This window comes from Thunnus thynnus, chromosome 6, assembly GCF_963924715.1.
Source record: "Thunnus thynnus chromosome 6, fThuThy2.1, whole genome shotgun sequence".
Lineage (NCBI taxonomy): Eukaryota > Metazoa > Chordata > Actinopteri > Scombriformes > Scombridae > Thunnus > Thunnus thynnus.
The window spans coordinates 15,969,027-15,994,311 of record NC_089522.1 but is presented as its reverse complement, the minus strand read 5'-3'; the positions used below and the strand labels follow the sequence as shown (position 1 = coordinate 15,994,311).

General features: G+C 41.4%; 4 protein-coding genes across 6 annotated transcripts; all 4 read left to right on the top strand.

Annotated features, from left to right (window-relative positions):
- Positions 1–3,964: 3,964 nt before the first annotated feature.
- On the top strand, positions 3,965–11,435 carry ppardb (peroxisome proliferator-activated receptor delta b). The gene is made up of 8 exons (XM_067592090.1): positions 3,965–4,348; positions 6,926–7,324; positions 7,434–7,585; positions 7,686–7,824; positions 8,294–8,496; positions 8,763–8,969; positions 9,069–9,312; positions 9,417–11,435. Exons 2-8 carry the CDS (start codon positions 6,985–6,987, stop codon positions 9,662–9,664), a joined length of 1,533 nt encoding a protein of 510 aa, XP_067448191.1. The 5' UTR covers positions 3,965–4,348; positions 6,926–6,984; the 3' UTR covers positions 9,665–11,435.
- Positions 11,436–11,630: 195 nt separating this feature from the next.
- Positions 11,631–17,056, top strand: mkrn4 (makorin, ring finger protein, 4). 2 transcript variants are annotated; one of them, XM_067592092.1, is made up of 8 exons: positions 11,631–11,785; positions 13,068–13,196; positions 13,318–13,571; positions 13,667–13,755; positions 13,869–14,119; positions 14,210–14,317; positions 15,950–16,049; positions 16,150–17,056. In XM_067592092.1, exons 1-8 carry the CDS (start codon positions 11,691–11,693, stop codon positions 16,294–16,296), a joined length of 1,173 nt encoding a protein of 390 aa, XP_067448193.1. In that variant the 5' UTR covers positions 11,631–11,690; the 3' UTR covers positions 16,297–17,056. The 2 variants fall into 2 exon arrangements, with proteins under 2 accessions (XP_067448193.1, XP_067448194.1); XM_067592093.1 differs by lacking the exons at positions 15,950–16,049; positions 16,150–17,056 and adding an exon at positions 15,541–15,583.
- Positions 17,057–17,135: 79 nt separating this feature from the next.
- Positions 17,136–21,138, top strand: fance (FA complementation group E). Its single transcript, XM_067592091.1, has 10 exons — positions 17,136–17,436; positions 17,980–18,553; positions 18,715–18,759; positions 18,850–18,906; positions 19,182–19,325; positions 19,741–19,864; positions 20,138–20,213; positions 20,337–20,403; positions 20,502–20,627; positions 20,719–21,138. Exons 1-10 carry the CDS (start codon positions 17,225–17,227, stop codon positions 20,821–20,823), a joined length of 1,530 nt encoding a protein of 509 aa, XP_067448192.1. The 5' UTR covers positions 17,136–17,224; the 3' UTR covers positions 20,824–21,138.
- A 1,854-nt stretch (positions 21,139–22,992) lies between these two features.
- Positions 22,993–25,278, top strand: rpl10a (ribosomal protein L10a). 2 transcript variants are annotated; one of them, XM_067592088.1, is made up of 6 exons: positions 22,993–23,095; positions 23,523–23,594; positions 23,683–23,763; positions 24,509–24,657; positions 24,754–24,926; positions 25,062–25,278. In XM_067592088.1, the coding sequence occupies exons 1-6, from the start codon at positions 23,091–23,093 to the stop codon at positions 25,230–25,232; spliced, it is 651 nt and encodes a 216-aa protein (XP_067448189.1). In that variant the 5' UTR covers positions 22,993–23,090; the 3' UTR covers positions 25,233–25,278. The 2 variants fall into 2 exon arrangements, with proteins under 2 accessions (XP_067448189.1, XP_067448190.1); XM_067592089.1 differs by lacking the exons at positions 22,993–23,095; positions 23,523–23,594; positions 23,683–23,763 and adding an exon at positions 23,837–24,122.
- Positions 25,279–25,285: the final 7 nt, after the last annotated feature.

Below are 25,285 nucleotides of genomic sequence, written 5' to 3'. Positions count from 1 at the left end.
TTGATTACGGGGGCCACGCAATGGAACAAACTGAAGCCCACACGGCTGATTTTACAAGCAGCACATCCTCCTTAGTTTGAATTTGAGTCTACCTCATTTGCTCAGTGTTAAAATGTGTCATCACTGACTAAATCGACGCCTCTCACTGATGAAGCTTCATACAAGTGAACAGAGACATCACCTGACAAATGGAGCGAACTACATGTCGGCTGGGTTGATTTTTTTTTTATCATCCAGAGCTGTTTTGTAAAAAAAAGTCTTATTGCATTACTAAGCATTACTTCCTTGTTTTGGTCTTTTAATCATTTTAAGGGAAAAGAACATGACTCTCTCCTTTACAATAATTAATATTAAGCAGATTTCAAAGTTATAATAACAAGCAGTTGCACAGATCAATCAGTCAATCAATAAATACATTTTTAAAAATGTATAGTATTAACAGACTTTTATTAATCAACAGGAGACAGTTACATGTAGTTTACATACAAATGGGTCATTTTAACCACAAAAAAGAGCCTATTTGTTTCCTGCTGCTTGCTCTCGTGACTCTGTTTTGTGATGTCTGTTTGTTTTTCAGTCCACCATTTTGGTTCAGACTGAAATATCTCAACAACTATTTGATGGATTGCTGTGAAATTTTGTACATTCATTCATGGTCCCCAGATGATGAATCCAACTGACTTTGGTGATCGTCTGACTTTCCTTTAGTGACATCATGAGGTTAACATTTGTGGTTCAGAGAGAAATATCTTGACAGCTTTTTGATGGACTGCCATGAAATGTGTGACAGATTTTCAAGTGCTCTAGAGGATAAATTCTAACAACTCTGGTCCAGCAGGTCAAAGGTTTTTACTTTTTACTTACTACTGATACTACCTGATGGATTGGCACCATATTTTGAACAGATATTCATGGCTCCTAAACAATGTATTTTAACAGAATTACAAAACTTATATACTGGAATATTACATGGCCCAGATGTATGATATCTATCCATCCATGAATCTATTCAACTCAATTCAATTTAATTCAAAGAGGTTTTACTGGTATGGGAAACAGATGTTTACATTGCAAAAGCAAATGTGAAATAAAAACAACAAAAAAATGTACATAAACAGAAGAATTGTGATTTTGCTGTTAGAAATATACAGATAAGTAGGAATAACTTCAAATAATAATAAAACGTGTAAACTTGCAGTTGAAAAATATAAATACAAATAAGTACTGCAACATTTTTTCTTCTTTTAAATGAATGTATTTAAAGATATTTTTTCTGCATGTATGTATGTATGTCTACGTACAGAGATCAGCACAGTGTAAACGGTTGGTGCAGGAGGACACAGGTGACTGACAGTTTTCATGGTGGTTGTTTTCCATTAGACGCCCTTTTATGATCACAACAGCCCACAAATCTTGCTGCTGTGTTTGCACATGGCTGTATTTCGCCTAGATTGTGTGGTTGTTATCTGTGGGTAATATATGTCCTGGTGCAGTTGGCAAGTGGTTAAAACGTGCAGCTGGGCTTCCGCCTCCTGTCGTGTGCAGTCTGTCTTCTCTAGAGAGAATGATTGCTAACATAGAGTCTGGACTAGTTTAAGTTTTGGATCGGTCACAGTGGTCAGGTAATATACTGGGTATTCTCTGTTTAGGGCAAAACAGAAATCCAGTCTGCTCTGGTTTTTAGTTACTTTTTTTCCAATGTGTCAAATAGTTTTGCTCTTGTTTTCTAATAATTTGGTTTAGTCTGGTGAGGTTTGTGTCTGGGGGCTCTGCTTGTGTTTGTGGACAGAGTCCCAGAACCAGCTGGCTGAGGGGGCTTATCTCTAGGGTCTCTCTGCAGGTGAGGGCTTTGTTACGGAGCGTGTCAGGGTCACTTTCTTTTAGATGATTATAAAATTTAAATGCTCTCTTTTGAATTGAATTGAATCTTTTTAGTTTTCCGTTGGCTGCGAAGAGTGGATTTGCAGAATTCTGCGTGCAGAGTCTCAGTTTGGTGTTTGTCCCATTTTGTAAAATCTTGGTTGGCAAGTGGACCCAAGACCTCGCAGCAATAGAGGGAAATATGTTTTATAATGGATGCCAATATTTTAAGCCAGATTTGAATTGAGGTGTCCAACTTGATGTTCTTTTTGATGGCATATATAGTCCTTCTTGCCGGGTCTCTCAGGTTGTTCACAGCTATGTTGAAGTTACGTGTGGCACTGATGTTTAGGTTGAGGTAGGTATAGTTAGTTAGTTATAGTTATAGGTGGACCGGAGCGGGAGTACAGGAGTCTGGTGGATCACTTTGTTACATGGTACCAACCAAACCAGCTGCAGTTGAATATATTCAAGACCAAGGAGATGGTGGTGGACTTTCGTAGGTCTTGGGTCTTCTCGCAACTAGTCTCCATTGAGGGGGCTGATGTGGAGGAGGTCAGGACCTGTAAGTATCTTGAGCTGAAGCTGGATGACAAACTCGACTGGTCAGAGTACACAGACATTCTTTACAGGAAAGGGCAGAGCCGGCTCTATTTCCTGAGGAGGCTGGAGTTCTTTAACATCTGTAAGAAACTCCTGCAGATGTTTACCAGTCCGTGGCTGCCAGTCTTCTCTTCTACGCTGTGGTGTTCTGGGGAGGCGGCATTAAGAAGAGAGACACTGTGTGGCTGGACAAGCTGGTCAAGTGAGTCGGCTCTGTGGTTGGTATGGAGCTGGACTCTCTGGTGACGGTCGTAGAGAGAAGGACCCTCTGCAAACTGACGTCTATCATGGACAATGACAGTGACACTGAATTAAACCACGAAGAAGCAGAGGAGTAGGTTCAGTGGCAGGTTGCTGTCACAGATTTGCTCAACAGACAGACTTAGGAGACCCTTTGTCTCCCAGAGCCTTCAGGCTCCTCAACTCCTCCCAATGGGGGAGGGGAGATGTTCAGTTCTGGGCCTGATGCTCTGCTCCTCTGTTTGTGCTTACTATGATAATCACCCTGATTAATGTCATAGTCACGTCATGCACTGTCAGTCACTTTATTTACTGTCAGTCACTTTATTTACAGTTTAGTCACTTTACTTACGGTCATTGCACTTTTTTCTTTTTGCAGTGTGAAATTATTAATCTACTGTATGTGTCTTTGGTTCATGAATATAGTGCAGTCACATTTTCAAGCTAATTTTTATTGTTACAGGCTAACTTTTACTGTGTATTACTAACTTTTATTGTGTGTATTTATTGTATTGAGTGACTGGATGCTTAAATTTCCTTTGGGATCAATAAAGTTTCTATCTATCTATCTATCTATCTGTCTGTCTATCTATCTATCTATCTATCTATCTATCTATCTATCTATCTATCTATCTAGTTTTGATCTGGAGCAATGGTATCTAGAAAGAATTTATATTTGTAGTTTTGGAAGCTGGGTCTTTTTGGCATATCTTTTTAAATTTAAAAAAAAATCTTGGTTAGATTCACTGTCTAGGCCCAGGTCTGGGAGAACTGGTGCAGAAGATCAAGGTGCTGTTGTAGCACCAGATTATCTGTAGGCAGTAGGCATTTGACTTCTGTGTCTGCTAGACTGGTGCCAGGCGCTGCATAGGCCACTGTTCTAATATATATATAAATATATGTATGTATGTATGTATGTATGTATGTATAGGCAGTCAGGTTAACTTTATTTACATAACTGAAAAGCACAGATTTGTGTCAAAGGGCTTTAAACCCCATGTGGGCTATCTATCTATCCCTGCAGACATGGTCAATGCCACATTTCCTGATGTCCTCTAAAGCCTTTTAGTATCAGTACAGCTCCACAGAGAAATATATCTACACACAGTTACAGATTACAGAAACAACAGCATATTTTAGTGATCCTCGGAAGGCTGTTGTGTGTGTGGGGGGGCGGGGAGGTGAGGGGGTGAGGAGGGGGGGGCTGTGTCCTGGCATGTGACGAGAGAGAGAGAGAGAGAGAGAGAGAGCGAGAGCGAGAGAGAGAGAGAGAGAGAGAGAGAGAGAGAGAGGCAAAGCAAAGCAAAGCAAAGCTAGGAACAACAAGGAGACAGTCGGGGAGGGATTATCTGTTGACTATGCTTATCTGCATGTGATATGGCAGCCAACAAAAGTGTCCAAACTGTTTTTCTTGCCTCTTGAGCTCAGCGGTGTGTCAGCTCGGCTGCTACATGAAGGCCTGGATCAATCTAAGTTTATGTTAGCAGTCTGACGTTAGCAGCTCCTGCTGGTGACTTCAAACTACTTGTCAGCGGCAGCCGATCGCTCCTGGACTGGACTCGGGGACTGCTGTTTATTTCAGCCTGTGCACAATTTCTCGTAGCGTTAAAAAAAGTCTCCTGGACCAGCAGCACTATTGGGAGAGGTAAGCTAACTTGGCAAGAGCCTGCTAACGTTATTTAAAGGCACACACGGGAATGTGGGTCAGCCGCGCTAACAGCTAGTGGTAGTCAACATTCAAGGTTAGTAGCTAACTAGCTAAGTTAGCTCGCCGTGCCGACTCTCTCCGGCGGCCTGCTGACAGTTTAACGTCTCATATTGTTCCCACTTCAGCTTAAAAAAGGAAAAAAAAGTTTAATGGTGTCTATAAGTTAGTCGTCCTTTCCTTTCTCTAATGCTTGTATCCAGTTACAGTCCTGTCATTGACTCAAACAATTCACAGTAACGTTAGCAGATATTTCCGAGAACCAGTGTGACAGGTTGTCTGCTGGACAAGTCCTAACACTCCTCATCTCTGGCGGGGTTTTTGTCGGAAATGTCACGAAAACAAACAGAGTTTAGACTTTGTACCGCTTTTAGTAGTCATTTAATAGCAGTATGCACTGTAAGCAGGTTATTAATCTCACATAAGTAGACACTGTGGCTGTGTCAGGTCACAGCTACACACACACGGACGGATTAATCCACTAGGGGGCCGCGGGGCAAAAATGTAACCCCCATCCCCAAAGCCTACTCCCCCAACCCCCTCCCCAGGCCCCCACCACCACCTTCCCCACCGCCCCCACCAACGATCAACACTGCTCAGTGTGTACACAGTGCATGCACCCTGTCCCCTTAAAACACCCTCCAAGTACACTGTGCACCCTACCATGAAACTGGGGCAAACAATAATACAGATGTCTCCAAGCTGCAGAAGAGACAAAGTTTACTTTTTAAGATAGCAGAGAACAGACTGAAATGTTCATTAATGAAAACTGTGGTCGCCTCAGGGATCTGGTGCTTTGGGCCCAGTATGTTAATAGAGATTGGGGCCCTTATTTGTGTCCAGGCTTGTGGTTTTTAATTTGGATTTTTAGCCTTTTAGACACGTCTTCTGATAGGACATTAGGAAGAAAGAGTAGGCAAAAAGGCAATGTACTGTATTCCCTGAGATGCTAAAAATGTCTTGACCGTCAGAGAATTAGCAGCACTGTTTATTCTGTGGTAACTGTCCCTTTAACATCTCTGAGTTTACAAATAGGCCAGATTGGACATTGTTCAAAATCAATTAGCAGGACTGCTTTATGTCAATATTGCAATTTTATATGAGCTTTGAATCAATGTGTGTGTGCCTTGATCTGCCAGGTATTAAATTTGCTGTATTAGCCGAAAACTGACATTCCTGACTAGTTATTTTTATCAGTTAACAGTTTTTCAATTAATTTACATGATACATATTGATATCAGGATATAAAATGACATATACTGTGACTAAGGGTTTTATCCAAATCATCTACCCTTATTAGTAAGATGTTGGAAGTTTGTCTTCAAAAGTGGGGAGTTGAGGGCTCTTAATGGTCTGAGGACCCTGCTTGTCTGTTCTGCTTGGTAATCCATGCATGGCCACACACACAGTGTATGTAAATCATGTTATAAGCCTATTACTATCAAGGACATTCTGTGGCCGCTCAGGGCCTTTCAACACCTGAAAGTTCAAACCAAGGTTCCTGTTTTTGTTCCACTGTATATATTTGATCTGATTAGTTTTGGTTTCACATTGCAATTATGCGCGCGCTCTGAAGAACTTTGCATGACGTAGATATGTCCAATCATCATCACCTACGTGGGCTGCGTCTCCTTATACTTGACATTTATTGGTTTGTGGACGGGCGTGCGTCTGACGTTGGTGTGTTGTCAGTTCTGCAGATAGCCTTCTATCCCTGTTTGAATTAATGGAGCAAAATGAATGAAAAAATCATTTTGTTTCTCTATGATAATATTATTATGGCATTACTGTATCTTCAGGTAGCATCGCTCTCCTGTCCTCTCATATCCTCCCTCTCTCATCCTCTCGGAAAATACCTGGAAAGTGTCGGCATTTTTATGAGTTTTTTCCAGTTGACTTTTTATAACGTCATTGGACCATATTTCAATTAAACACTTGTTCTCCTCCTCTCCCCAAGTGCTACCAGAGCTCATTTTTCCTTTTTCCAGTTCTGACGATACCCTGCCTGAGCTTCCTGTTATTGGTCCGAAAGTCCAAACCATTTAAAAAAAAAAGTTTTTACACTAGAAACAAACCGAACCATGGTGCAGTTTGATCCGGACCGAGACCACCTCTTTTCGTTGGACCAAGGTTTGGCTGTGTGGTCCAGGGGAGGTTTCACACCTGTAATTTTGGTTTGGATCAAACTGAAAAGTCCAAAAGTCCAGACCAAGTGAGGCAGATGTGAAAGGGCTCTTAAATAAACAGGACACCTAAATAAATACACTTCAGTTGATAGAAGCCTATCAAGACCTGAACCTGCTACATGCTCGGACAAGCTTTACATGCAGCATGGCTGGAGACTGGTAACCAGCATTGAGGAGGGCATTTTATGGTCTAATAGCGAGGTAGTAGATTAAATGTGGGCTTTAGAGGTCAGTTAACTGTGATCTAGTGTTCATTCTTGCTCTGTGTATTAAGTATACATTGTTAATTTAATATTGCTTATTTAAAACAAATGATTTCATTCTTAACTAGTGGAGCTATGACGGCAACGTGACAAGAGGGGAGCCGCTGAGTCAGCTTCAACAGGAACCATGGAAGGGTTTCAGAAAACTGCTAAAGAGCAGCACGACAGGGTCAACGGCTACTGCGAGCCCAAGTCCCCCCAGGACACGGCCGATGTTAGGTGGACGGTGCCGGAGGGAGAGTCTGGAGGTTCAGACAGTTGCGGGGGGACAAGTGTGTCAGAGCTAACAGACGTGCAAGACCTTAAAGCCAGGGAAAGTGAGGATGAAGAGGACAAGGAGGAGAAGGAGGTAGTGCCTGCCTCTAAAGGCCTGAAAGGGGACCAGAAGAAAAGAGAGAAAGAGAGTCAGGATCAGGAGGAAAACGATCACAGCAGGCAGAACAGCAGTGCAGCATCCAGCTACACAGGTGAGACTTTTATTTCAACATCCCATCACACGCTTTCTGGAAAATGGACATGTGTATTTAGATGATAGATAATTCCTGAACCTTACTCTTCTTGCATTTCTTTATGCAGACCTGTCCCATACCTCGTCTCCCTCGCTGTCAGAGCAGCTGCGTCTTGGCCGAGAAGACAGCGCAGCGTCTGGAATCAGCGTGGAGTGTAAGGTCTGCGGGGACAAGGCCTCTGGCTTCCACTATGGTGTTCATGCCTGCGAGGGTTGCAAGGTAATGCAATTTGTGTAACACAGCAGAATAGCTGCCTTAAATTACATCGTTTGTTAGCAACAGTTTATCAAAGCCGCTGAACCAGTTGTTTCTCACTCAGGGCTTTTTCCGGCGAACTGTGCGGATGAAACTGGAATATGAGCGCTGTGAGCGTTCCTGCAAGATTCAGAAGAAGAATCGTAACAAGTGCCAATATTGTCGCTTCCAGAAGTGCCTGTCTTTGGGAATGTCCCATGATGGTGAGTGGGAAAATATTTTAGCAAATGAACTTTGTAAATAATTTAAAACAGTAAACATGCAAAATAATTCTTTTTACAAGTCCAAGACTTGAATGAAAAGGTATTTTACTGACAAGGGGGGATGAAATTTTATTGAATCTGACGTGAATAAAAAGAAAAACTACTCATTTATTTCAAATCCTTTCTAATCTCCTTTGGAACTTTTATCCATAATGTGGTGTTGGGGGGTAAAGAAAAATTAATTTTCAAGCAGAGCGCACAGTCACTTGTAATTTCTCAGTTCTTCAGGTTCACTGAGGTGATGGGTATTTCAGTGCAAGCATTTGATTAACTTTTGGGTATTTTTCTAACTCGGAATTTGCTCTAAAAACAAAACCAGGTATCAGAACCCAACTGTGGTACTGACAAAGTGATTCACTCTTGGAATAACCACTCAAAATAAAAAACCAGCATGTATGTGTTTGCTCAGCGATCCGATACGGACGTATGCCTGAGGCGGAGCGGAAGAAGCTGGTGGCAGGGTTGCTTGCAGAGGAGCTGAACCACGGTAAACCAGGTGGTTCAGACCTGAAGACCTTGGCCAAACAAGTCAACACAGCCTACCAGAAGAACCTCAGCATGACCAAGAAGAGGGCTCGCAGCATCCTGACGGGCAAAACCAGCAGCACCTCGGTATGTTCCAGTTTTAGGACAGCTCACCTGAGCTTGACTGCCTGGTTTTACAGATACATGAATACATAATATGTCGTTACATCTGTTGTCTGACCCTTGAAATGTTTAGAAATTAAAGCATATTGTACAGTCTGACTTGAAAAGATGCAAGTGAACCACAAAGTGCAGAGTTTTAATCTAGCACTCAATACCTTACCCCTCAAAAATGTCATACCACGTATATTCTAGTCTTTAAAGTGTCAGTTGGATTCTTGTCATCCGTTTAGCCCTTTGTGATCTACGATGTAGACACACTCTGGAAGGCAGAAAGTGGTTTGGTATGGAGCCAGTTACTTCCAGGTGCACCCCTGACCAAGGAGATTGGGGTCCATGTGTTCTACCGCTGCCAGTGCACTACGGTGGAGACTGTGCGAGAGCTCACCGAGTTCGCCAAGTGCATTCCAGGGTTTGTGGACCTCTTCCTTAATGACCAGGTTAGTCACTGTCTCCTCTGTGTGCTGCATGGTGAGATAATTTGTATATGTCTATGTAGGAAATAACTTGTGTACAACTGTCTTGTTTGCTTCCTGCAGGTGACTTTGCTGAAGTACGGCGTGCATGAGGCTATTTTTGCCATGCTGCCCTCTCTCATGAACAAAGATGGACTTTTGGTGGCCAATGGTAAAGGCTTTGTGACCAGGGAGTTCCTGCGTAGCTTAAGAAAGCCTTTCAGTGAGATCATGGAGCCCAAGTTTGAGTTTGCTGTCAAGTTCAACGCTCTGGAGCTGGATGACAGTGACCTGGCCCTGTTTGTTGCTGCCATTATTCTCTGTGGAGGTGAGACTGAATGGTTTTTTGGTTTTTTTGCTAGATGTTATCTTTGCTCAGTGTAAACTATGACTGATAATAACCCGTCCCGTGGTGCCTTCTCGTTCTCTCAGATCGTCCTGGGCTAATGAACGTGAAGCAGGTGGAGCAGAGTCAAGACAGCATCCTCCAGGCGCTGGACCTCCACCTCCAAGCAAACCACTCTGACTCTGTCTACCTCTTCCCCAAGCTGCTGCAGAAGATGGCTGACCTCCGTCAGCTGGTTACTGAGAACGCTCAGCTTGTCCAAAAGATCAAAAAGACTGAGTCGGAGACCTCGCTCCACCCTCTACTACAGGAGATCTACAAAGACATGTATTAGTAGTCTCCAGCACAGACTGCTTCTAGCAATACTGTTACAGACTGAATATACGTTTCTAATAATACACTGCATTCAGTACAAGCACTGTTCCACGTACGGGCATGGATTTTTAACATGTGCAGATGAAGCAAAGTCACATTGTAGGGCTAACACAATCAGCAAAGTCTTCTCAACGTCAGCATTACCTTCAGCACAGCAATGTGTGTCTGTGTGTGTGTGTGTATGATGAGCATCTGGAATCATTTGCTGTAAGTCCTAGTTTCCCACAACGGTCACCTAACAGTGAGAATGATCTGTTTTCTTACCGAGGCTGCTCCGATTTCATCCTAATAGCAAAGCTGACCCCAGAGCAGCGTCTAGAGAGAGCTTCTCCTCACTCGCCTCGGCTCTGTGTTTTGCTGTAAAGGGAAAGCATTTCATGTTCTTAACACCAATGGCATAGTTCAAACAGAAAAAGAGCCGTCAGTTTGTACTGTACAAGAATTTCTTAAAATTTGCCAATGTCTTTGGTAGAGTGATTGTTCTCAGACTTTTGGTAAAGTTGAAGATGCACAAATTGGTTTTTGTTTACATCATTATTATAATCATTATCATCATCATCATCATCATCATCATCATCATCAGTGACCTCTATCTTTGCCATTTGGTTTATAGAACACAAACTGGGCTGGCTCCAGCAGTGTAGAGCTCTCTCTCAATGCAGCTGTCTGTGCAATACCATTTCCATTTGTCAATAAATGTGGAGATCCAAGTTATATAGGTTTTGTCTTAAAGCCATCTACCTGAGTGGTAACTAATGGACTATGCTGCACAGATTTTGTTTCTGAAGCTGACACTATAAACACCTGACCCACTGAAGTACAAGGGACAGCATGTTTTTCCTTTTTTTTTTCTTCTTCTTCTTCTTCTTCTTTTGACATGCAAATGATCATGAACTTGCCATTTTAAGGTTTTTTCTTAGTTTACTCTTTGTAATTATGTCACTAATTATTTGTAATTGTTGATCATATTTGTAAGGGCAAAACATGAATTATCACCGTGTTTTATGTATTAAGTATATGTTTTCTTTCTTATTACATGCCTGCCTATTTAGTTTAGGTTGTACCAAATATATCGTCAAGCCTAACGACAAACTTTTCCTTGATGAGGAATTTGGATTTTCACGCCTTAGCAGGTTTCTACCTAAAACCAGCATACCATGATATCATTATTGGGAGATGATTAGAGTTCAACATCTAGAATCTGATAAAAAATAAGTCTTTTCTGTGCTCACCCATGATTTTACCACAGTCTTAGCCTTTTTTTGTGTACATTCTGATTTGTCTTGTTAGGAGACCCACAACTGTAATAGCCTTACTATGGCCTTCTTTCGGGCCAGGCTTCTTCCTGGAAATCCTCCTCTTGTGCTCTTATTCTGTCTTGATCCCTATCTACCTCTAATGTATGATCTGTGACAATATTCCACTGTCTCATCTAATCTCTTGACATTTTTTTTGCCTTAATTCCTGCTATTGGTACAAATTGCAAATTTGATATCATTGGCTAATGTGCAGTGTGTGCCAAGCAAGTAAAGGGGTGTGGATAAAAACGAGAAAGTGCACCAAAAAGTTGATGTAAGCTACCTCTATGCCTGTGTAAGTGATGGATTGACATATTTGTTCACAAAAAAATGTGTAATGACTTGAAAGAATTTCGTCCTTATAGTCACATGTAACCATCTGCAGCTCTAGTTAAGATACATCTCGCTTATAAACTTTATTAGAAATATTAACACTGATTTTTCTCAATTTTTTAATATGGGACAGATATATGTTTCTAATACACATGTCTGCAGTTCATCAAGGTTTTATTTACTTGTTAAAGTACTCCTTGATATGTCACTATCATTAATTAAACTTCAGATAAGTGGAATTATGGATAAATTAGAATACGTAACGTACAAACGTCAACGTCACGCTTCTATTGGTTCGTTGCTAGGTTAATTGCTGAAAGGGAACGGCTGTCAACTATTTAGATAACTAGAGGGATGGAGGGTGACTGGCGGCATGGTCAAAACACACGGAGGAGGATGGGCTCGGAAATGGAGCGCTTCTCAGCTGCCCGTAGTGGAGGTATCTGTAGGTAAGTTAAGTCATACTTGGGAAGGTGTCGGGAACTTTAGGGAAGTAGCAGGTCTGACACAGAGAAACATTACTCATGTTATCGATAGCTTGTGCTACTTTCAAATGCTGCTGTGGTGCGTTCGAATGCGGACGTTACGGCGAAAAAGTGCGATTTGATGATTTTAGTTGTAACTAAAATAATATAAAGTTGCTCTTTAGTGGATGTTTTACCTTTGTAGAAAGAGGATGGCAACGTGGGGAGCCATGTCATTAATTGGGTCTATCTAGAAAGGACAATAGCTGAAAATATTAGCCAAACTGTCAGCTTCAATTATCCCATTCAACATATCTGGACCCAGCTAACTAAGCTAAGTGGCTAACGCTAGCCAAGTTAGTGACTTTTTGCAGCACGGATTTCCGACAGCGCGTAAACAAGCTATTGAGGAAACCTCGTCTGTGTGGGAGAAGTGACAACAGTTAATTAGCATTTATGACTTTATAACTTACAGCCAAACATCACTCTAACTTGGCGATATGGGAAGTTAACAATTTTGACATTGTTTCTATGCTGTTTGAGTAATAACGGCCGGCTGGCTGTGATGGTGTTTCTAGAGAAGCTACCGTTGTTTTTCAAACGGTCACTAACAGCTAGTTCTGTCCTTTGATGTCATACCACATACGTGGTCACATTATAGGAACTCTTCTGACTGTTTACTGGGGGAACTTCACTACATGCATGTTTGTTTGTGTTTTTGTTTTGTTTTGTTTTGTTTTTATAGCCCTTAGTTCAACTCTTGTTGCTGCCTCCTGAAGTTTGGGTATCTACTTACTCGAGACTCGAGCTTTTGACCCAAGTCAGACTTTTGAAAAAGTCACAAGAAATAGGACTTGAGCTTTGACTTGGACTTGACTGATGAATGTACTGATTTCACATTTAAACCCTAAAAGTTGAAATTTAGTAAGTACAAAAGAGTACTTGCATGACCTCACTCTTTGATTATTTAATTGGGCCTGCGCATTGTATGGACCAGGCTGCAATTATGTATTACAAAAAAAACCCCTAAAATGTCTTTGAAGAAATGTTCAAATGCTGTCTTTTTTTTTTTTTAAATTTAAATGGCCTCATCGACCTGAAAGACTTGCATCCTGCAATTTGCTTATAAAGACCTGTAACTTGACTTGGACTTGCTTTGACAGACTTGAGACTTGACCTGTTCTTGCCCCAAAAGACTTAAAATAATAATACAGTATAACTTAACAATTGATGCAACATAATAGAAATGAACCCTTTTACCTTGCAGACGGTTCATAAATGGCTCTTGCAGATTGGGACCAAGGTGTAATTATCGACATGAATGGCCAGTTATATCGTCATCCCAAATATGTAGATACTATCAGAAAGGCGGATGCTGGTATGGTGATCGCTGCAGGTAAGTTATTTACACTTTTTTTTTTTTTTTTTTTTTTTCCCCCTCAGTTGTCTGCAACAAAATAAAAGATGATGACATGCATACACATTTCCTGAGCACATTCAATATTTTCCACTTCTAGGTATCTCCATATCCTTCAGCCTGAAGGTGATGCAGCTGTTGCTGGCAGAAGAGCTTCAATGCCTTCAGTTTCCTCTTCCAGGGTGGCCACTGCTCCACCAGGCAGAAGAGGGTCAGTGCCTGGTCTCATGCAGGTTGATGTGACATCCAGGCGAGAGCGCAGCATGCAACACAGTCACTCTGTGGTTAATGTCTCAAATCCTCAGCACAACACCGGGCGCCTGGCAGCAGATATTGCGGAGGACCATTCACAAGGTACTGGATGTTTTCATGGGTGAAACTGACTTTGGTCAGTGTTTCATTCATTTCATTTCACTTAACTTACCTTTTTTTTTTTTTTTTTTTTGCAGACACTGACTCTCATCTAGCTGCTTCTTGGGAGTCGGTCCAGAGCTCAGGAGCAGCTCATGCTGGTGCATGTGATGGAAGAAATTATCAGGTTTGCATCTAATTTGGCTAATCTTAAGTGTGATGATTCTACAGCGCATAATAGTTGATTAAACTAGATTGAACTTAGGAGGTTTTTGCTGATTGCAAAGTTTTTGGGCCCAGGAGACCTCTTCCAAAGAGACGGAGGATGTTGGTGCTGCTGCAGCCTCTACCTCTCAGGGGAAAGTGGAGGAAATGGAGGCCTTCCTCCAGAGTAAAAATGTGACCTGTGGCATATGCATGGACAAGGTGTATGAAAAGGCAGACCCAAGAAATCAAATTTTTGGAATCTTGCCGAACTGCAATCACTCCTTCTGTTTACACTGCATCAGGACCTGGAGGAAAACAAAAGACCTCGGGCTGGATGCCATAAAGTAGGTTTCAGTAATCAAATTTCAAACAGCATCTGACCTCACCTCATAAAGAATCTGACTTGGCATCACTGTTTAATGTTTATTCCTCAGGAGCTGCCCACAGTGCCGAGTGAGGTCTGCCTTTTATGTGCCTAACAAGTACTGGGTCGAAGGACAAGCAAAAGAAAGCCTAATTGCTGCCTTCAAAGAGAAATTCAGGTATGGTGTCAGATTCAGTCTTGATAGCAGAAGTAATCATTACAGCGGGGGCGTAAAAGTATCTAGGCAGGATTTTCCTAAAAAAAAAAAAAACAATGTATAGACTCAGTCATCACTTATGACCCACTAGAGGTGTGGGGCGGTGTATTTATCTACAGAGACTCTGCCCACTGCCTGTATTTTTCTCATTATTTTTGCTGAGTTTGGGATGTTTCTGGGTGTCAACCTTTGGGCAGTGTGTGTGTTGCCCCCAGCCAATAACAGCACGCAGGGTGTGAGGTCAGGACTTGTCATATAGCGACCAGGTTTTGTCACTGTCTCCGTCTCTCTGCTCTCTGTGTCATGGATGTATAAATAGCTGCAGGTCTGTGTGTCTGCTTGACTGAGGGTGGAACTGAGCTACACACACGCAGAGCTTCACACACGCAGAGCAGAGAGGCTACAGCAGACAGGATGAAAATCTGCATTCACACATAATCCAACAATGTGGCGCCTTCCCACAGGGTTGTGTGGAGGTGTGTGGGGTGTGTTTATTTGTGCTTTAGAACGCAACTGCTGTGAAACTATCAGAAAATAGCATTTTTATTTATCTGATTCACGGCTTTGTTCTTGCCAGCGCTGCTCGCTCTCTTCATTCACTCTCTATCTCACTCGACCATGGCTGCACTCTCTCTGTCTCGCTTCCTCTGAGCGGGGGAGGAGGGGTCAACTTTGAATGCTATGTGCTTACAAACACCAACTGACAAATCCTGAATTTAAGGTTTTACAGGGCTGAGCTTTTTAAAAATCTTTAATGTCCACACTAGTGCATACCTTGCTGGATAGTTACCATCTCCAGGCTTCAGTCATTCGTTTTTTTTTTTTTTTTTTTTTCATCGTAGAAAGACGTCACTGCAGCTTCTCAGCTCTTGCTCTTCCACCTCTTGCATGTTTACTGATATTTAACTCTTGTGCTTGAAATGGTAGGAGTGATTCTTTTGCCTGATATGCTTTAGGGTTATATTCAACTTGCAATTTTTAAAACCTCAAAGGCATTAAAATATGTTTTCAGAGTTTCTGTACAACACATCTGCCATCAAAATCATAGATTCTTCAGGGGCAACATATACAATGTTGAAGTCATTGATGTATATGTTTGGCTGTAATATGTACTGGATACATGTCAAAGGATTGCAAACTCAGAACTTTGTGTCTGTTAAATGCAAAATTCCATGAATCTCAAGTCGGAGGCAGCTGTGGCTCAGGAGGTAAAGCAGGTTTCCCACTAATCAGAAGATCAGCAGTTTGATCCCCGGCTTCCAGTCCACATGTCAGGACAGTGTCCTTTGGGCAAGATACTGAGCCCCAAATTGCTCCCGAAGGCTGTGCCGTGCGTGAATAAGATTGAGCATTAGACCTCCCGATGAGCAGGTTGGCACATTGCACGGCAGCCTCTGCCATCAGTGTATGAGTGATTGAGTGTGAATGTCAGCATGTAGTGTAAAGTGCTGTGAGTGGTCGGAAGACTAGAAATGCACCATATAAATGCATCCCGTTTACCAGTTAATGCTGAATTCTTGTGATTGGTTTGAGAAATGCACGCACATAACTAAACACCCTCTCCTGTTCTGTCTCATCTCTTTATGAATCTAGTAAGAAAAGCTGCAGTTACTATACACGATACGGATGCTGTCCCTTCAAAACGGAGTGCCTTTACCGGCATGATAAAACCGCACGTTACAGGTCATTTCCTGTGAGTATTGCCATAAGTTCTCAACGCCATATTTGTGAGATAATGCGTTTGTATGTATATATTTTTTTTTTTCCCCTTACATCTGTCTCTTGCTCAATAGTATGTTCCAGAAGATGAAGATGACGACGATGGTGTAGATCTGCTCAATTTTTTCATAGCCATGACCCTTCTCAGCAGTGGGGACGATGACGACAACGACGATGACTTTGACTTTCCTTTTTACCTCACTGAGGAGTACGATTTCTAAGCTTTTTCATTCTTTTTGGCAGGGCCTGAAACCTCTTTAAGGGGCGTTTCATTAAAATCATCAGCCCCAGAAGAACACGTGGCTTTGATTTGATGTGCCTGTCCTCCTCGGATCAGTATTGAAACAACTTTTTTTTGAGTAGCCGTGCTCAAGATCAGGGATATCAACCATGCGCCGTGGAGGGCCCAGTGTGAGGTGTTCATTAGTCAGACGACAGCAGGTAATTTTACTAACAGCACTCCTTCAACCAGAGAGCAACTAATCTGTGAAATCACCTGCTCGTTGGAAATGAGAACACGTACACTTGGCTCTCCACAGCACATGGTTTGTTGGCCCTGCTCTAGATTAAGAACCCCTGATATGACAAACCTTCAATTTCTACCTCCTAATTATCTTGTACTTAATCTGTGGTGGTCTTGTTGGGGTGTATTTCCCACATCCACAGTGCTTCAAACATGTTGCAGATTGGTAATTTCCCCGTAACCTTTCCCCTGTTTACTGCTGAACTTCTTGTGTAGTAGCAATTTGCACCATTTTGATATTTTAAAGTGTTGTGTGGATGGTATTTTTAATTGTCTGAAGATTAAAAAAAAAAAGTGTACTGTACCCCTTCCTGCTGATGTCCACTACTGAAGATGCCTGCCCTAAGTGATAGTCATGACACCCTTTTCCTGTTGACATGCACAGAAAACGTTTTTTATTTCTTTTAAAACAAGTTGTACTCGTACACAGAAAATAAAACATTGCTTCTCACTGAAAAGGTGTGTGTTGTGCTTTTCATTGACACTGCTACAGCTGACTTTCACCACTAGGTGGATGTGTGAAGTACAGATTCAGTGAAATTACACTCACGAAGAAGAAACGTAACAAACATTGGCGGGTATCTTTTTAATACATCCATGGGTAGCAGCAGTTCAGTCAGCCGGGAATGGACGCCGGTATGTTTGTGAATCGGTTCGATGGACAGTCGAGGCTGCTGGTCCGGTCGCTGCTGTCCGGAGCCTCCGGTGTCCACAGAGCGCTGGGTGTCTTCCACAGGCAGCAGCGGGCAAACCCCGGAGTGTCCCTGTCTAACCTGATGGAAACACTGTGCCGGGACGAAATAACCTGCCCACAGACTGATGCCCAGCCTCTATCTGTGTAAGTAAGAAGTTTACGGCGTTAGGGTCCGTGACAAGCCGGTAACTTGGTGGTACATGTCGCTGGAGAGGGGACAACGGTGATTTTCATCAGGGATAGTGACGTTACCCTAGCAACATAACAGCTTTAACATTTATGTTGCTATAGAAACCGCGTGTAAAGGTAGCATTTCTCTTTCACAGTTATATCTCAAAATTATGTGTACAAATACAGTTTTGCTGATGGCCACAAACCTATTAAAAATTACTCTAACTTAGTTGCTGCCAAGGATTCTTTGTATTCAAAGTATTCAAAGGAAAGTTAGTTAGATGGTTTTGAGCACAGAACTCAAAACCATCAATTTCTGCTTAAAAAATTATTCAAATGATTAATAGATTATCAAAATAGTTGGTGATTAATTTTCTTTCATTTGACCAATTGATAAATCGACTAATTGTTGCAGCTCTACGTAAGTGCTTTCCTAACTGTTGACATCTACAATATTATGTCACACATATCCGTGCTTATGCCTCACTCCCATGTTTTCTTCCTCATCTATTCTAGTAAACCCTTGGTGTGCCTGTTTCCAGCATTATTCAAACAAAACCTGCTGTCCTTCATGTATCTGGTCCACTCAGTTCTTCCTCAGACTACTGTGCTCCGTGTGCTCGAATGCCTCAGCCAGGACCCTCATCCGAGCCCCTGGATCACCGCTCTGGTTAGACAGCTGGAGAGAAATCTGAAGGCCCACATTGAGGAGCCTCTGTTCACTCCACTGTGCAGCCACAGACTCAGAGAGCTGTCACAGCGCTTCGCTGGTTTTAGTGAGACCGGCGGGTGGGCCAGGTGCTTCAGCTCTCAAACAGTACAACCTGAATCTCAGAGTGCATCTAGTTTATCAGAACTGGGGACACAAAGGAAAAGGAAAAGCAGCTTTGTCACTCTGGATTCAGATGGTGAGGAAACAGGACAGCAGAGTAAACGGATAAAGATGGATGTCTGTGGCAGTGAGCCTGTCGATGGAGAAGAACAGAGCACAGATGAGATATTAAAAGGATTAGAGGATGATGCTGCAGCAGAGGCACCTGCTAAAGAACTGCAACCAGCACCATGTGATGCCCTCCCTGAACATATAAAGGTAAAGAAACTCAAAACCAAATATTTTCACAATTTTACCAGTTTGCTTTCTTTCCATAAAGGGACAAAATGAATTAATTCCCTTCTGATAGTAATTTTACACACTGTTCATACTACTTCCACTTAAACTAACAGTATTGGTCTATTTTTATGTTTCCTCAGGTTTCTGTTCTTCAAATAAAGGAATTACTGGAAAGTCAGACTGAGGTAAAACAGAAATGTGTTCTTTTTGTTGTATCTGGTACAGACTTTTCAGTCACATTTGGTAATACTGTAACTGTTATGGTCTGTTTACAGTGGGACCAGAACTCCATGGATGTGTTCAAAGTGCTGAATGACTGTGACCCCACTCAAGTATGTCCTTGGATCCCATAGTTGACATTTTTACAATGTTTTACCCTTTGATTCATACTTGTATATATAACATGTATATGTTCAGTGCATTATATTTAAAGGTGGTTTTGTCCACCTCATTGATGTACATGGAGAACCAACATTGTTAGAAACATCTTTGAATGCACTGCAACACAACACAAGTCAGGAATCTTTTCTAAACCACTCATACTGTTCATTTGCTCGCTGAGGCACTGTGAAAGGACTAATCCCACATCTTTGTGTCTCCTGTTAAGGTGGAGGTGTTATGTAACATGCTGAGTTTGCCTGATTTACCGGAGCAGACTTTGCCTAAACTGTGCAGCAGCGTTCTGGCTCTCTCTCCTGACCTCAGCTACAGTACGGCAGCGACAATCATCAAGAGCCTCCTGCTACAGAAGGTACATCACTGACAACGCAGATACGGCTGCAGCTAACGAATATTTTCATTAATCAGTTGATTGTTGTTAAGTCTATAAAATGCCAGAAAATGGTGAAAAAAATGTTTTCAAAGTCCAAGATGGCGTCCTCAAATGTCTTGTTTTGTCCCGACCAACAGTTCACAACCTAAAGAAATTCAGTTTGCTGTCATAGACGACTAAAGAAACAAGAAAATATTCACATTTGAGAAGTTGGAATCGGAGAATTTGGACATTTTTTTCTAAAATTGACACCAAACAATTATGAAAATAGTTGGTGACTAATTTAATAGTTGACAACTAATCGATTAATCAACTAATCGTTGCAGCTCTAAATGCGAAGAAATGTGTTGCAGTTTGATGCTGACAGTATATCCTGTTGCTACATGTACTACAGGTCCTGTCCCTGTCAGAGCCAGCCTCCAGATGTCTGGTCACCACAGTGACATCATTCTGTAGCCGCTACACCAGACCAATGTGCCACGCTCTGATCGGACCAGTTCTAGAGGAGAAGGACATAGGTAGGGAAAAAGTGGAGCCATCACTGAGAACAGTAATAATTTATTAACTTACATTACAAGCATTGAGTCAGAGATGCTTGTGCTGTGGTGGGTAGCAGAGTTACAGAGCAGGACAGTCCTGCGCCTGGCATGGATTCAATGTCCTGGTTCAAGTCCAGACAAACACAACAGATGCTTTGATGTTATGGAGGGCTGAGCCAGGACCTTGTTATTTATCTCTTGGCCCAAACATGAACTGATCCTCTATTTTGAACTCTGTTATTTTGTTTTCAGGGAACACGCAGGCTGAGCTGCTGAACAGATTAATTGAAGGCTGCCTGGATTCCCACTACAGACTACTGGTGCTCCAGTAAGATAAAGCATGTTTATTCTCTATTTATTTGTAACTACTGTAATAAGTCAGATAAGCACAAAATAATAATGAACTCATATGGTTATTGTTTGATTGTTGATGCTGTTTTTTTTCTTCCAGGATGACATTCAAAATCACGTGGAGCGAGGCAGTGCTCTCCATTATCCACAGCTTGCTAGACTCCAAGGTAAGGAGAGGCCATGTTTATTCATGGGAAAAGTGCTGCAAGACCATGTAGTCATAATATCAAACGTCACTGAGTTGCCTGTTTGTTTTATTTCTCAGCCTGACTTGAATGAAGAACTGTTCACACAGTTCACTGAACAGCTTGTTAACCAGAGTCCTCAATTCACAAAATCTGTCAAGTTTGCAAAAATGATGCTAACAGTCCTCACCAAATATAGCAGTCATGTAAGTTTTTTAAATTCATATCAAGCATAATGGCTTGTTATTGAAATGTTATTTTTAATCATTCTGCTTATGTATTGATCTGTTTTTCCAGGTGACAGCTGCACACAAACACTCCCTGTCTGCCTGCCTGATGTTAAATGAGACCTTCCTGAAAAAGTCTCTCCAAGCTGCTTTGAAAAGAATCACACACACATGAAATATCATCTGACATTGTTTATGTTAATAAAGTTATAAGTTATAATATATAATAAGTTCTTGTCTACTTCTGGAAAATGTTCTGACCTAAAACTGAAGCACCTCATTTCACCAGTTTGACACTGAATAATATCCTTTCTCACTATAAAATATTCCCCTGAGTCTTAAAAGAAAATATTCCAAAATGCTGACCTTTGCATTCCTGACTTTTGTTAACTTAAAATTTTGGTGTAGCAGTTCAAATTTATCCTGCTTTTATATTCATCATGTGTTGTTCTGGATAGTTGCCATTAAAATTACTGAAATGTTAACAGAATGATCATGTATTTTAGTTTTACTGAGTAAAGGTTTTTGTTTGTTTTTGTCTTTTTAGTTTGCTCATTCGTCTGTGTATCTGTGTTTGAAAGGAGTCTTTATTTACCCAGAATTAATTCACCCCACTGAAGATAATCAAGAACTGTACAGCTCTGTGCTACTGAAGAATGTAGAAACTTAAAATATTATCAGGCTCAGGGTGAATGCGATATTACAAATGTAGACACTGAGATCTGCAGCTTTGTCATCTGCACTTTTCCTTAATCATCAATGATTCTATTTCATCAGTTTATAGTTTTTCATGCTATATGCCCCTTATGAACTTTTGATCTATACTTTTAAATCCCTTACACAGCCGTCGTCTACCTACACAGGTGTTTTCACTTATTTTGCCTGATGGGACCTTTCTTCATGACTGTGTGGGAGTTTACAGACTGCTTGACAGGCATGTTAATGGTAAATGGAGTTTAGTGACATCGTAATTCCGAGCAACTTTAAAAATATACAGTGGTGGAATGTAAGTACAATTACTGTAAGTACTGTAGACTACTTATTAGTACAATTCTGAGGTACTTGAATATTTCTATTTCGTGCTACTTTATACTAGTAGTTCACTACATTTCAGAGGGAAATATTGTACTTTCTACTCTACTACATTTATTTGACAGCTTGAGTTACTTTTCAGATGAAGATTTGACACAATGGATAATATAACAAGTTTTTAAAATACAACACATTGTTAAATATGAAACCAGTGGTTTCCAACCTTTTTGGCTTTTGACGTCTTACAAAAAGCAGTGTGTAGTTGGGGTCACATTTCAGATGTCTATGAGTTGTTAACAGTTCTACTAAATAGTGATTTTTCCCTCTAAAATTCTCACATGGTTTCATTTCAATAAATGTCCAAATAATCCAATATTTCACCAAAATCAAAGATTAGAGGAAAAGTCCAAAAACTGAAAACAAAACTGTGTATCAGAACTTTGTTTTTTCTTCTTTCCTCTACCATTAATCATCTCACAACCCCTCAGATTTATCTGGTGACCCTTTGGAGGGGCCTGACCCCTAGGTTGGGAACCACTGGACTAAACTAGCTAACTGTATATAAAGTAGTTGAAACCAGCTTCACCTCCAGCAGCTACAACAGTAACATGCTGCTTACACACTGATGCTTCACTATTAATAATCTAATGATGTCATATATTATAATATATCAGTCAGAGGGACCAAACCACTACTTTTACTGCAATTCTTTAACCACATCAAACTCATAATACTTATGTAGTTTTACTTATATAGGATTTTTCGGTGCTGTTGTGACACTTAGATTTCCCTCGGGATTAATTAAGTATTTCTTATTCTTTTTCATGCAGGACTTTTACTTGTAATGGAGTATTTTTACATTGCTGTATTGGTACTTTTACTTAAGTGAAGGATTTGAATACTTCTTCCACCACTGCTATTTGGTCTTTATATAGGACCGCTGTCTTGTATACCGTAATTTAAGTACAAAGACATGAGTAGTATATATTGACAGATTTATTGTTTTATGAACAACTCCGCAGTGCTATAGTGTCATGAAATTCTATTCAAATAGCGAATATGAATGTAAATATGTATTATTTACAGGAGAGTAACAAATATTAATTAAGTGACAGGGTTATATTATATTATACAAGTTCATTTCATATTTATACTTATAGAGAAAAGTAAACACTATGTTGGATTCATGGATGTATTCAGAGAGTTGGATCAGCCGGGGGGATGGACTCTCGCGAGGTTAGGGTTAAGGTTTGGGTTATGGATACAATCCATGATACAATCTCGCGAGAAAGAGAATCACGCGTCGGTCACGCTGTTTGATGACGTAGGCACCAGGCCGCCTTTATTTTGCGTAACTTCCCGCAGCACTTCCTTTTCAGCGTAGCAAGAAGAGAGGGACGAGCTGCGAAAATGAGGTTAGCTACAATTTCACAAATAAATGTCACAGAAACAGCCAGTCTATACATATTTAGCGACCGTATTACTCGCCCAACACTGAAGTGTTAATATCTTGAGCGACAGTTTGAGTTTTTCAGTCCAGTTTTACAGACTTATGTGAAGCTAAATGTCACGTAGCGGACCGGTTCATCTGCCGGTGTAGGATACCGCGTTAAGTTTCACATGTAATCCATCGTCATCCACAGATTTTAAACGTGTTTTAATAAACAATCCAACATCAGATGGTTATATTAGTAGCTGTAGATAATATTTTTTGAAATCTTTACGCACTTCTTTGCTATTTTCCAACATTTACTGGCGGCTACATTGCAAGCTAATCTGGGCTAATTGACGTCTCACTGATCGGCTGCTTATACATGTTTTCTGTCATTTTCTGTATTACAGTAAGGTGTCCAGGGATACGTTGTACGAAGCCGTGAAGGAGGTCCTGCAGAACTCTGCGGCCAAGCCCAGGAAGTAAGTTTATCTGAGGAGAGCTGGTTAACCTGTAACACTTCTGCCTACATATGTCAGATATCATGTTTAACTTGTTTTCCACTTGTAGGTTTGTGGAGACTGTGGAGCTGCAGATCAGCTTGAAAAACTATGATCCCCAGAAGGACAAGCGTTTCTCCGGCACTGTCAGGTTCGACCTTTTACTGTCTCACCCAACCTTTTCCCTGTGTGCTGCCAGCCCTGTCTGAGTATTAAGAAAACAGCCTTTTTATAAGACAAGTAGCTCAAAACTCATGAATTAAATTAAAAGAAGGAAAGAGAAAAAAGTCCAGACAGGCCAGGGGCAGACATGGAGAAGTACTCTGGGTAGTCTGACTGAGCTGACCAGTCTTGGCTGGTGAATGCGAAGCAGACGGACCCCTACCCTGGGTCTTAAAACATGAGGGGAGGCTTTGAGTGGTTGAGCTTATAGCTCACGTCCTCTAGCCGACCATTATACATTGTGTTACCAATGAGGTCACCTGGACACCGACTACGGTGGCGGTATGGGTAAGACTTTTTCTATTAAACTGCAAAATCAGGAGTGAAACGGGGGTGTCACTTGGTTAGGGCGGAGCTGTTGTTTCTGTATGTAAATCAAAAGTTATGGATACTCTAGACAAGTTAATTTTTCCTTTTAATTTAAAACCAAGCAGTGTATTTTTCCTATTTGAGCTACAAATTGAGGTTTTAGCAAATAATTAGTTGATAAATAGTTTTTAATGGTCTGATGATTAGCATAAAGCACATCCCAGGTGTCATTTCGACCACAATGACACAGCTAAAACTGATATTTTATGACTATCTCAGTCATGTCCTGCCTCTTCTACCAGCTGACACCCCTGCGTTTGAAGTGGATCGTGAGTAATGTTGCTGATCGCTTTGTTAATGTGCAGGCTGAAGACTCTCCCCAGGCCCAAGTTCTCTGTGTGCCTTCTGGGAGACCAGCAGCACTGTGACGAGGCCAAAGCCGCTGACCTGCCCCACATGGACATTGAGGCTCTCAAAAAGCTCAACAAGAACAAGAAGCTGGTCAAGAAGCTCGGTATGAAGTTAACACGACCCGCAAGACATCTGACTAGCAGTGATTGAAGTTTGACCGGCTTTTAACTTTGATCTTGTTTGATATGTTCTCTTCTAGCCAAGAAGTACGACGCCTTCCTGGCTTCAGAGTCTCTGATCAAGCAGATCCCTCGTATCCTGGGCCCCGGGCTGAACAAGGCTGGCAAGTTCCCCTCCCTGCTCACCCACAACGAGAACCTGTCCACCAAGGTGGATGAGGTCAAATCCACCATCAAATTCCAGATGAAGAAGGTACGTTCAGCAGGAGTTGTATCAGAAAAATCTGTGCTGTTTGATTTCTGTTGTAAGCGCTAATATTAAATGTTTTTATCTGTAAACAATGTTGAAGAAATTGATTTTATTAACCGGTTTTCTGCTGTGTTGTAGGTGCTGTGTCTGGCTGTGGCTGTAGGACACGTTAAGATGACAGAGGACGAGCTTGTGTACAACATCCACCTGGCTGTTAACTTCTTGGTGTCACTGCTGAAGAAGAACTGGCAGAACGTGCGCGCCCTCTACGTCAAGAGCACCATGGGCAAACCCCAACGCCTCTACTAAATTACAACTTTTCTATGAATAAAATGTGGAGATGCTCCAAAATTGACGGTTTT

Excerpts from the sequence above, each read along its gene's own strand:
- ppardb (XM_067592090.1), top strand. The coding sequence starts at position 6,985 with ATGGAAGGGTTTCAGAAAACTGCTAAAGAGCAGCACGACAGGGTCAAC. Across the intron at positions 7,825-8,293 it reads TTTGGGAATGTCCCATGATG|CGATCCGATACGGACGTATG; the intron begins GTGAGTGGGAAA and ends GTGTTTGCTCAG. Across the intron at positions 8,497-8,762 it reads GCAAAACCAGCAGCACCTCG|CCCTTTGTGATCTACGATGT; the intron begins GTATGTTCCAGT and ends TCATCCGTTTAG.
- mkrn4 (XM_067592092.1), top strand. The coding sequence starts at position 11,691 with ATGGAGGGTGACTGGCGGCATGGTCAAAACACACGGAGGAGGATGGGC. Across the intron at positions 13,197-13,317 it reads TGGTATGGTGATCGCTGCAG|GTATCTCCATATCCTTCAGC; the intron begins GTAAGTTATTTA and ends TTCCACTTCTAG. Across the intron at positions 14,318-15,949 it reads GCCTTCAAAGAGAAATTCAG|TAAGAAAAGCTGCAGTTACT; the intron begins GTATGGTGTCAG and ends TTATGAATCTAG.
- fance (XM_067592091.1), top strand. The coding sequence starts at position 17,225 with ATGGACGCCGGTATGTTTGTGAATCGGTTCGATGGACAGTCGAGGCTG. Across the intron at positions 17,437-17,979 it reads GATGCCCAGCCTCTATCTGT|TAAACCCTTGGTGTGCCTGT; the intron begins GTAAGTAAGAAG and ends CATCTATTCTAG. Across the intron at positions 20,404-20,501 it reads ACAGCTTGCTAGACTCCAAG|CCTGACTTGAATGAAGAACT; the intron begins GTAAGGAGAGGC and ends TTTATTTCTCAG.
- rpl10a (XM_067592088.1), top strand. Across the intron at positions 23,764-24,508 it reads CGTTTCTCCGGCACTGTCAG|GCTGAAGACTCTCCCCAGGC; the intron begins GTTCGACCTTTT and ends GTTAATGTGCAG. Across the intron at positions 24,658-24,753 it reads GAAGCTGGTCAAGAAGCTCG|CCAAGAAGTACGACGCCTTC; the intron begins GTATGAAGTTAA and ends GTTCTCTTCTAG.